The sequence below is a fragment of the Triticum aestivum genome, chromosome 4A (genome assembly GCF_018294505.1).
Source record: "Triticum aestivum cultivar Chinese Spring chromosome 4A, IWGSC CS RefSeq v2.1, whole genome shotgun sequence".
Taxonomy (NCBI): domain Eukaryota; kingdom Viridiplantae; phylum Streptophyta; class Magnoliopsida; order Poales; family Poaceae; genus Triticum; species Triticum aestivum.
The window spans coordinates 717668840-717680553 of NC_057803.1; the positions used below are offsets into that span (position 1 = coordinate 717668840).

The 11714-nt window shown below is 47.3% G+C and overlaps 1 protein-coding gene across 1 annotated transcript; it reads right to left on the reverse strand.

Moving 5' to 3' along the window:
- Positions 1-1229: 1229 nt before the first annotated feature.
- Positions 1230-2417, reverse strand: LOC123088313 (uncharacterized). The gene has a single exon (XM_044510506.1). It carries the CDS (start codon positions 2317-2319, stop codon positions 1405-1407), a length of 915 nt encoding a protein of 304 aa, XP_044366441.1. The 5' UTR covers positions 2320-2417; the 3' UTR covers positions 1230-1404.
- Between the last annotated feature and the right edge of the window lie 9297 nt (positions 2418-11714).

Genomic DNA, 11714 nt, shown 5'->3' on the forward strand with positions numbered 1-11714 from the left:
CAAAACAGTGGAACTCGAAGGAAGGAACAGTTCATCTGAAACAGATAATAAGCAGAGCTATCACCTTTGGCTATATCAAAGAAGACAATCTCATGTTGTTCCCAGTCTTGTGCTCCTTTTCTCCTCCTCCATTAACATAGTGCCATCACGTTGTCATGGACATGGTGCAGCCTCTTCTTGATCTCCCTTGTCAGTACCTCCTTTGTAGCACTGCTGCTGTCCATATAATGTACCCATATTTGTTATTCCACAAATAAGAGTAAGCCAAATAAAATTGCTATCAAACTCGGAGCTCAGAAAGCATATAGGCACCTAAATAAAGAGGCAGAGGAGGAACTTTTACAGCCCAATTTGTAAGCATCAATCTCCAAGAACCAGAGAGAGAGAGAGAGAGAGCAGACCTTATGGAGGAACCATGTCACTGGCGCTTTCTCCGATGGAGCAGCGGAGTGGATTTGGGAGGCGGCCACTACCGCAGGCGGAATCGCAGTACGCACCATTTCCCCCGATGTTCGCTCTTGTCCCCTCCGCCGCTGACCTCCCTGCCTTTTCCCAATCGCACAGGAGAACGGGTATCCTCGGGTGAGCACCATGCCGTCGATCCCACCCTGTGCTCACCGTTGGTCATAGAAAATCCAAACTGCTCACACAAGTCAACAAAAGTAGGGCGAGTGTATAAACCACTAATAAACCATCTGAAGCTTGGGGTGCATTGCACTGCTAAGTCTGTTCATGAGCATGTTATCAGCTGGGACATGCAACAAAATGGAGAAGTGGCATTGCATGAAAAAAACATTGCAAATCAGAAGCGCACACTGAAGATTCTAAACAAGACAAGAATTCAAAATCTGTAGCTACAGTTTATCAGCTCGGTTCCCCCAAAGATTACAAATCCCCTTTTTGATTTTGTCAACCAAAAACGTGGAAAGGCACAATTGTGATTTGGACATTGATGAAACCCAAAACTTGACTAAGCCATCGCAACAACATCTGCATGCTTGGCTAAAACACAGAACATTCGGATAACAATTGAAGAGGCCATGCAGATTAGTGGCAACAATCGAGATTGGTTAGGGATTCCATGACCCCGAAACAGCATCCCAGTAAAGAACAAAAGAGCAATTGCAATAGCAAAACTTTCTTAGTAAGGGAAACACAACTTTCTTGGGGGCATGTTGATTTCAAGACAATCGACCTTGTGGGCCAATTGCAATAGCAAAACAACCACATGGCGGTAACGAGACAGAGTTGTAAATTATAGTCGGTGTTCCAAACATAACACAACAGGAGAAATTAATACAGATAGATAGACCCGACCAACCCACATGTACGGATCCACGACAGAGACATCTGCTAAACATAATTGGATAGAATAGATAGAGGTAGACCAACTGAATCATCTTCTCAGCTGGACTGAATAGGAGGAACAAGCTTGTGAGCGGCGGCGGCGGCTTCCCCTTCGAAGTCCTCTCCTTGGATGGGCAGAGCATCCTCCTCTTCAAAATCATCATCATCGCTGGGAATGTCATCTAGAAGAGCGTCGTCCTCGTTAGGAACGTAAGGAAAAAATTTCGCCTGTGGCAGATTTGGTCTAGCATCAAGGAGACGGAGTTCACTGAAGTCAATCTCTGCCATTTCTTGCCTAGCGTATTCATTAGCCTCCTCCCTTTCCCTGCCATCCGAGGGGTCCTCGTCGACCTCGAAGTAGCCGTTCTTCTTGACCCCCTCAATCACCTGCTGCCGGAAGGCCTCAAACTCCGCCTCCATCCTGGCAAATTGGACCGCATCCTCCTCCTCCTCCCGCTTCTTCTGCTCGAGCCACCCTGGCGGGAAGAACGGGGCCAGCTCGAGATAGTCGTCTGCCGGGGGGTAAGGCTCCGGCCTGAGGGCAATTATGGTCCTCAGCTCGCTTTTCTTCAGCCGATACTTCTTCCCTTTGCTTCCACATGCCGCTGCCGCCGAGGAATACACACCCTGCTTGACTACGGCGGAGGTATCGGCGCTCTGCTTGACGGCGGCGTTGGCATCGGTGCCCTGCTTGACTGTGGCTGGCAGCTTGGACTCCTGCAGCATCTTGTCGATCGCTGCCTCCCTCCTATGTAACGCGGAAAGATCCCCTTCTCCCGCAGGATGGATCCACCCATTGGCCGGCAGCGGCTCACCCACCTTGTAGATGGAACCGGAAGCCGCCTTCCTCTTGGAGGGGAACCGCATCACCGGACCATCGTCGCCGGCGGCCGCGCCGTCCGTAGACTTGGCGGCGGTGCACGGGCTCATCATCCACCTCCTCGCCGCCTCCACCTCCTCCTTGCCCGCCATCAGAAGCGCACCCGCCGATTGGATCCCTCTCGCTCCTCAAGATGTTGGATTTCAAGGTTGGTTGGTTGCGCTGGTTTGGGGATTTGGGGGAGGCGGCGGTGCCGTCTCGATCTATATATAAAGAAGGAGGGGAAGAGGAACCCTAGCCGGTATCGGCCCCTTCTTTCCTCTGGGCCGCCACCCGGCCGGACTAGGCCGAGTACAATGGGCCGGGCCGTTGCCTGCCACTTCTTTTCTCCCCTCTCTTTCCTTTTCTATATAATAAATAATTTTTTTTTGTTGCTAAAAAAAATCTAATAATTTTTTTTAAGATCCTCAAAAAATAAAAATCTAATTTTCTTTTTATTTAACACAGTACAGATGCAAGCGCACATATATACGCGCATACACTACCCCTATGAGCACATCCGAGAGACTGAGACGGCATATCATCTTCAGATTTTATGAATTCACCATATGCGTCTCGCAGTTGATGGAAACGTCTCCTCCCATAAAATGTGCATTGCCGAAATAAATCCTTGATAAATGCGCTTTCATCGGGTCAATGTAGTTGACCGTTAGCTAGCGCATATGCTGACACGTGGGACACCCTGGACCCACCTGTCAGTGTATGGTATATTAGTTAAAAAGATAGTGAAATGTACTGACGACTGGGACGCCACAGGACCCACATGTCAGTGTCTGATTTATTTGCAAAACAAAATGGAATAATATAATGCCCCACATGTCAGTGTCTGATTTATTTGCAAAACAAAATGAAATAATATGATAATGCCTCCCGTGGGGATCGAACTCAGTACCATCAGTTGATTATGCATCAAGCTAGCCATTTCAGATATATGCATTTGTTTGCTTATGAGCATAGCCGGTTCTAGTCGACTTCACATTTCTATGTTATAGAAGAGACCACGAATCAGTCGCACCGGAAAGAGAGAACACGGCGGTGTAAAACACAGCATATTAATAGACTCAGATTAACTTTGCAAACACGTTCATAGATTAAGAGGGCGAACTAATATAGTGACATTACACTAACCAATACAATATTTAAAGGGGAGGGACGACATCAGATGGCCGGCCGACGTCGACAGCGACAACAGATGGATGGCTACTTGTCTTCATCATCCGAAAGGACAATGGTGTCGTCGTTGTCATCATCGTCGTTGTGGCCTTCATCGTCGAAGGAGGATAGGATGACGACGTCTGGTCCCTTGCCTTCCGCCTCGACGGCGGCCGCTGCACGCAGAGTAGCCGCCCTCCTCTGCTCTCGAGCTACGGCTTCTTCTTCAACCGACTCGTGCCTGACAGCCTCTGCCTGCGCTGTTGACAGAGACGCGACTAGCACCGCCTAGTCGAGCTACTATTGTGCCGCGCGCAGGGCCTCCTCGGCCTGGATAATGAGCACGGCAGCATCGGGCGCATCTTCCACACCGTAGATGTTCTCCTCGGCCTGGACAATGAGCACGGCAACATCAGGCGCATCTTCCACACCGTAGATGTCGAGGTGCTCCTGCATTGCCTCGAAAGCCACCTCCTCCTCGGCGTCCTCCTCCTCGAGCTCCCCGTGGTTACGTGATAGCTTGGACAATGTGGGCTCGAGCTCGGAGTAGTTGGCGTCCATGGAACGATGCCGCACGCCGGTGTTTAATCAGAGGAGTGTTGGGAGTGGACCGTCGGTGAGGGGAGTTCAACGGAGCAACGCCTCCTTCTTTTCACATTGAATCGAGGCGTGTCGATCGGTAAAGCTGCGTCCTAAGGACTTTGTTTTGCGCATGTGTTTGCAAATGCTCTGTTATGATATATCATGAGAAGTCCTATGAGTTGAGCTACTGTTATGATATGTCATGATGCTAAAAAAGGTGATTGAAATTATCATTAATCAAACTTGTGCACCTGCTAGCATTCACACTTCATAAATTCTTCTTTTATCATTTACCTACTCGAGGACGAGCAGTAATTAAGCTTGGGGATGCTGATACGTCTCCAACGTATCTATAATTTATGAAGTATTCATGCTATTATATTATCTGTTTTGGATGTTTATGGGCTTTATTAAACACTTTTATATTACTTTTGGGACTAACCTATTAACCCAGAGCCCAGTGCCAGTTCCTGTTTTTTCCCTTGTTTCAGTGTTTCGAAGAAAAGGAATATCAAGCGGAGTCCAAACGAAATGAAACTTTCGGGAGAGTTATTTTTGGAAAGAAAGCAATCCGGGAGACTTAGAGTGCACGTCAGGGGATCAACGAGGGAGGCACGAGGCAGGGGGCGCGCCCACCCCCCTGGGCGCGCCCTCCACCCTCGTGGGCCCCTCGTGGCTCCCCTGACCGACTTATTTCACCTATATATATTCATATACCCTAAAACCATCGGGGAACAGAATAGATCGGGAGTTCCACCGCCGCAAGACTCTGTAGCCACCAAAAACCAATCGGGGCCCTATTCCGGCACCCTGCCGGAGGGGGGATCTCTCACCGGTGGCCATCTTCAACATCCTGCCACTCTCCATGACGAGGAGGGAGTAGTTCACCCTCGGGACTGAGGGTATGTACGAGTAGCTATGTGTTTGATCTCTCTCTCCCGTGTTCTTGATTTGGCACGATCTTGATGTATCGCGAGCTTTGCTATTATAGTTGGATCTATGATGTTTCTCCCCCTCTACTCTCTTTGTAATGGATTGAGTTTTCCCTTTGAAGTTATCTTATCGAATTGAGTCTTTAAGGATTTGAGAACACTTGATGTATGTCTTGCATGTGCTTATCTGTGGTGTGGTGACAATGGGATATTCACGTGATCTACTTGATGTATGTTTTGGTGATCAACTTGCGGGTTCAGTGACCTTGTGAACTTATGCATAGGGGTTGGCACACGTTTTCGTCTTGACTCTCCGGTAGAAACTTTGGGGCACTCTTTGAAGTACTTGTGGTGGTTGAATAGATGAATCTGAGATTGTGTGATGCATATCGTATAATCATACCCACGGATACTTGAGGTGACCATGGAGTATCTAGGTGACATTAGGGTTTTGGTTGATATGTGTCTTAAGGTGTTATTCTAGTATGAACTCTTGAATAGATCGATCCGAAAGAATAACTTTGAGGTGGTTTCGTACCCTACAATAATCGCTTCGTTTGTTCTCCGCTATTAGTAACTTTGTAGTGACTCTTTGTTGCATGCTGAGGATAGTTATATGATCCAATTATATTATTATTGTTGAGAGAACTTGCACTAGTGAAAGTATAAAACCTAGGCCTTGTTTCCTAGCATTGCAATACCGTTTACGCTCACTTTTATCATTAGTTACCTTGCTGTTTTTATATTTTCAAATTACAAAAACCTATATCTACTATCTATATTGCACTTGTATCACCATCTCTTCGCCGAACTAGTGCACCTATACAATTTACCATTGTATTGGGTGTGTTGGGGACACAAGAGACTCTTTGTTATTTGGTTGCAGGGTTGTTTGAGAGAGACCATCTTCATCCTACGCCTCCCACGGATTGATAAACCTTAGGTCATCCACTTGAGGGAAATTTGCTACTGTCCTACAAACATCTGCACTTGGAGGCCCAACAACGTCTACAAGAAAAAGGTTGTGTAGTAGACATCAAGCTCTTTTCTGGCGCCGTTGCTGGGGAGGTGAGTGCTTGAAGGTATATCTTTAGATCTTGCAATCGAATCTTTTAGTTTCTTGTTTTATCACTAGTTTAGTTTATAAAAGAAAACTACAAAAAAATGGAATTGAGTTTACCTCATACGCTTCATCTTTTTAATATCTTTCGTGAGTATGATGGGAAGGAAAATTGTGCTCAAATGCTAGAAGAAGAATGCATTAAAATGTTTGGCACTAAATCTTTGAATGATGAGCATGATTGCAATGTTGTTAGTATGAGCCTTGCAAGCATGATTGCAATGTTGTCATGTCCCCAATCTCTGGGCCCTCTCGGTAATGCACATCACTATAAGCCTTGCAAGCATTGTGACTAGTGAGTTAGTAGCGGGAGGATGCATTACGGAACGAGTAAAGAGACTTGCCGGTAACGAGATTGAACTAGGTATGGGGATACCGACGATCGAATCTCGGGCAAGTAACATACGGATGACAAAGGGAACAACCTATGTTGTTATGCGGTTTGACCAATAAAGATCTTCGTAGAATATGTAGGAGCCAATATGAGCATCCAGGTTCCGCTATTGGTTATTGACCGGAGATGTGTCTTGGTCATGTCTACATAGTTCTCGAACCCGTAGGGTCCGCACACTTAACGTTCTATGACGATTTGTATTATGAGTTATGTGATTTTATGACCGAAGTTTGTTCGGAGTTCCGTATGAGATTGGGGACATGACGAGGAGTCTCGAAATGGTCGAGACGTAGAGATCGATATATTGGAAGGCTATATTCGGACATCGGAAAGATTCCGAGTGATTCGAGTATTTTTTGGAGTACCGGAGAGTTACGGGAATTTGTATTGGGCCTTAATGGGCCATACGTGAAAGGAGAGAAAGGCCTCAAGGGTGGCCACGCCCCTTCCCCATGGACTGGTCCGAATTGGACTAGGGAAATGGGGTGCCCCCTTCCTTCCTTCTCCTTCTCCCTTCCCTTTTTCCTATTCCATGTGGGAGGTGGAATCCTACTAGGACTAGGGAGTCCTAGTAGGACTCCTCACTTTGGGCGCGCCCTATGAGGGCCGGCCTCCTCCTCCCTCCATCCTTTATATATGTGGCTAGGGGCACCCCATAGACACACAAGTTGATCACTGATCTCTTAGCCGTGTGCGGTGCCCCCCTCCACCATAATCCACCTCGGTCATATCGTTGCAGTGCTTAGGCGAAGACCTGCGCCGATAGCTTCATCATCACCGTCATCACGCCGTCGTGCTGACGAAGCTCTCCCTCGACATGCTGCTTGATCGTGAGTTCGTGGGACGTCACCGAGCCGAACGTGTGCAGATCGCGGAGGTGTCGTATGTTCGGCACTAGGATCGGTCGATCGTGAAGACGTACGACTACATCAACCACGTTGTCATAACGCTTCCGCTTACGGTCTATGAGGGTACGTGGATAACACTCTCCCCTCTCGTTGCTATGCATCACCATGATCTTGCGTGTTCGTAGGATTTTTTTTTGAAATTACTACGTTCCCCAACAGTGGCATCCGAGCCAGGTTTATACGTAGATGTTATATGCACGAGTAGAACACAAGTGAGTTGTGGGCGATAATAGTCATACTTATTACCAGCATGTCATACTTTGATTCGGCGGTATTGTTGGATGAAGCGGCCCGAACCGACATTACGAGTACGCTTACGCGAGACTGGTTCTACCGACGTGCTTCGCACACAGGTGGCTAGCGGGTGTCAGTTTCTCCAACTTTAGTGGAATCAAGTGTGGTTACGCCGGTCCTTGTTGAAGGTTAAAACAACATATACTTGACGAAAAATTGTTGTGGTTTTGATGCGTAGGTAAGAACGGTTCTTGCTCACCCCGTAGCAGCCATGTAAAACTTGCAACAACAAAGTAGAGGACGTCTAACTTGTTTTTGCAGGGCATGTTGTGATGTGATATGGTAAAGACATGATGCTAAATTTTATTGTATGAGATGATCATGTTTTGTAACGGAGTTATCGGCAACTGGCAGGAGCCATATGGTTGTCGCTTTATTGTATGAAATACAATCGCCATGTAATTGCTTTACTTTATCACTAAGCGGTAGTGATAGTCGTAGAAGCAATAGTTGGCGAGACAACAACGATGCTTCGATAGAGATCAAGGTGTCAAGCCGGTGACGATGGTGATCTTGACGGTGCTTTGGAGATGGAGATCAAAGACACAAGATGATGATGGCCATATCATATCACTTATATAGATTGCATGTGATGTTTATCCTTTATGCATCTTATTTTGCTTAGTACGACGGTAGCATTATGAGATGATCCCTTACTAAAATTTCAAGGTATAAGTGTTCTCCCTGAGTATGCATCGTTACGACAGTTCTTCGTTCTGGCACACCACGTGATGATCGGGTGTGATAAGCTCTACGTTCACATAAAATGGGTGCAAGCCAGTTTTGCACACGCAGAATACTCGGCTTAAACTTGACGAGCCTAGCATATACAGATATGGCCTTGGGACACTGGAGACCGAAAGGTCGAGCGTGAATCATATAATAGATATGATCAACATAGTGATGTTCACCATTGAAAACTACTCCATCTCACGTGATGATCGGACTGAAGGAAATATGCCCTAGAGGCAATAATAAAGTTGTTATTTATATTTCCTTATATCATGATAAATGTTTATTATTCATGCTATAATTGTATTAACCGGAAACTTAGTACATGTGTGGATACATAGACAAACAGAGTGTCACTAGTATGCCTCTACTTGACTAGCTCGTTGAATCAAAGATGGTTAAGTTTCCTAGCCATAGACATGAGTTGTCATTTGATTAACGAGATCACATCATTAGAGAATGATGTGATTGACTTGACCCATTCTGTTAGCTTAGCACTTGATCGTTTAGTATGTTGCTATTGCTTTCTTCATGACTTATACATGTTCCTATGACTATGAGATTATGCAACTCCCAATTATCGGAGGAACACTTTGTTTGCTACCAAACGTCACAACATAACTGGGTGATTATAAAGGTGCTCTACAGGTGTTTCCGATGGTACTTGTTGAGTTGGCATAGATCGAGATTAAGATTTGTCACTCCAATTGTCGGAGAGGTATCTCTGGGCCCTCTCGGTAATGCACATCACTAAGTCGCTTTATCTCCAGATTAGGAGAAAAGGCACTACCACTCTATCGCCTCTTACGGTGCACCGATAACTTTGAATGGATAGACGCGATGACGGCCGGACTGGAAGAAATAAAGGCTCTCCTAGCAAGCAACCCAATCCTGGCCGCACCAGACGCTGGCGAACCCATGTTGCTATACATATTGGCAACACATCAGGTGGTGAGCGTCGTGCTCGTCATTGAACGAGAATAGGACGGACACAAATTCCCGCTTCAAAAACCAGTATACTACGTATCTACCGTCCTCACACCATGCAAATCCCGTTATCCCCATTACCAAAAGATAGCATACGCGGTCTTCATGGCATCCCGAAAGCTACAACACTAGTTCCAGGAGTGTTCAATCACGGTGGCCTCTGAAGTCCCACTCGATAACATAATAAATAATCGCGATGCCACAGGACGGATCGCCAAATGGGCCATAGAGCTACTTCCATTTGTCATAACATACAAGCCACGTTGAGCCATCAAATCCCAAGTACTGGCTGACTTCGTCGCCGAATGGACAAAGGCCAAACTCCCTAAAGAGTACGGCGCATATTCCAATTGGGTTATGTATTTTGACGGCTCCAAAATGCTGGCAGGGCTAGGAGCGGGAGTCGTGTTAACATCCCCTACTGCAGACGTCGTCCAGTATGTACTCCAAATACTATACACAGATTCCAACAACGCAGCCGAATACGAGGCCTTATTGCATGGTCTTCGGACGGCCGTATCCATGGGCATACAATGCCTAGAGGTGCGCGGGGATTCAAACCTTGCAATATCTCAAATAAACGGAGACTTTGATGCCAAAGATCCAAAGATGGCAGCTTATCGTAATGCCGTCTTAAAAATGTCGACTCGGTTCGAGGGGCTCGAATTTCATCAAGTCGCCTGAGAAAGTAATCAGGCAGCGGACGTCCTTGCTCGCATTGGCGCCAAGCGTGACTCCGTCCCACCCAACATCTTCCTGGAAAGGCTTTTCAAGCCATCTGTGGTGTGGTACGGGGAGGGCGGCAACAACAATCCAGATCCGAACACACCCCCAAATCCCGAACACACTGATAGCATCGGGGGCTCAGCCACCAAAATAACGTCGTCGACCCATCTCATTATGGCGGTCATTGCCCCATGGACCAAACCCTTCTTGGCCTACATTAATAGGAAGGAGCTTCACGAAGATCAGAATGAGGCTCGCCACACTGTCCGGCGTTCGAAGGCCTACAAGGTTCACGACGGAGAGCTCTACAAGAAAAGTACTACCGGAGTACTTCAAAGATGTATCTCCGAGGAAGAGGGGCAACAACTTTTAGCGGAAATTCACGTTGGTCTCGGAGGACACCACGCTGCAGCTCGGGCCCTTGTTAGCAAGGCCTTCCATACTGGGTTTTATTGGCCGACGGCCCGAGCAGACGCGCATGACCTTGTCCAACGCTGCGTCAGATGCCAACTCTTCGCCAACCAAAGCCATATGCCCCCAACTGCCTTACAAAATATCCCCATTACCTGGCCTTTCGCTGTCTGGGGACTGGATATGGTTGGACCCTGTCGGTGTCAAAACCGGCGGATCTCGAGTAGGGGGTCCCGAACTGTGCGTCTAGGCGGATGGTAACAGGAGACAAGGGACATGATGTTTTTACCCAGGTTCGGGCCCTCTCGATGGAGATAAAACCCTACCCCTGCTTGATTAATATTGATGATATGGGTAGTACAAGAGTAGATCTACCACGAGATCCGAGAGGCTAAACCCTAGAAGCTAGCCTATGGCATGATTGTTGTTCGTCCTACGGACTAAAACTCTCCGGTTTATATAGACACCGGAGAGGGCTAGGGTTACACAGAGTCGGTTACAATGGGAGGAGATCTACATATCCGTATCGCCAAGCTTGCCTTCCACGCCAAGAAAAGTCCTATACGAACACGGGACGAAGTCTTCAATCTTGTATCTTCATAGTCCAGGAGTCCGGCCAAAGGTTATAGTCCGGCTATCCGGACATCCCCTAATCCAGGACTCCCTCAGTAGCCCCCGAACCAGGCTTCAATGATAGCGAGTCCGGCGCACAGATTGTCTTCGACATTGCCAGGCGGGTTCTTTTCCAAATTCCGTGTACCTATTGAATAGTGTCCGGCTCCTTGTGAATATTGCGCTTCTTGGCTTCTGCGCCCAATAATGGCCATCTTCCACATGTCAAACGAATGCGAAAAGCCAGTGTGTTTTACATTTACCCCCCTAGCTGCACGAATGAGCTGCCTATTTAAAGAGACGAGGATTTAGATCCAAATCACACCACCTTCCCTTCGCGAGCTTTCATCGGAGCGCATCCGCCGGAGATCCATTCCATCATGGCCGGTCGTCGTAGCTCCTCCTCTTGCCCTCCCAGTCCTCAACCTGGAGATTGGAAGAGATGTTCATCCTACATAGTGAGCTAGTGGTGCTCCAAACCAAGGGATTCCTTCCCCCAGCCTACATGGTCCCGGTTTGAGCCGGACATACCACCTATAATGGCGGAGAGCAAGCGGAGAACATCCCTAATCCCTCCAAAGGAGAGCGGGTATGCCTTGTCCCTTATTTGATAAGAGGGCTCGGATTTCCAATTCAT

Coding starts and splice junctions, on each gene's coding strand:
- LOC123088313 (XM_044510506.1), bottom strand. CDS start 2,319: ATGGCGGGCAAGGAGGAGGTGGAGGCGGCGAGGAGGTGGATGATGAGC.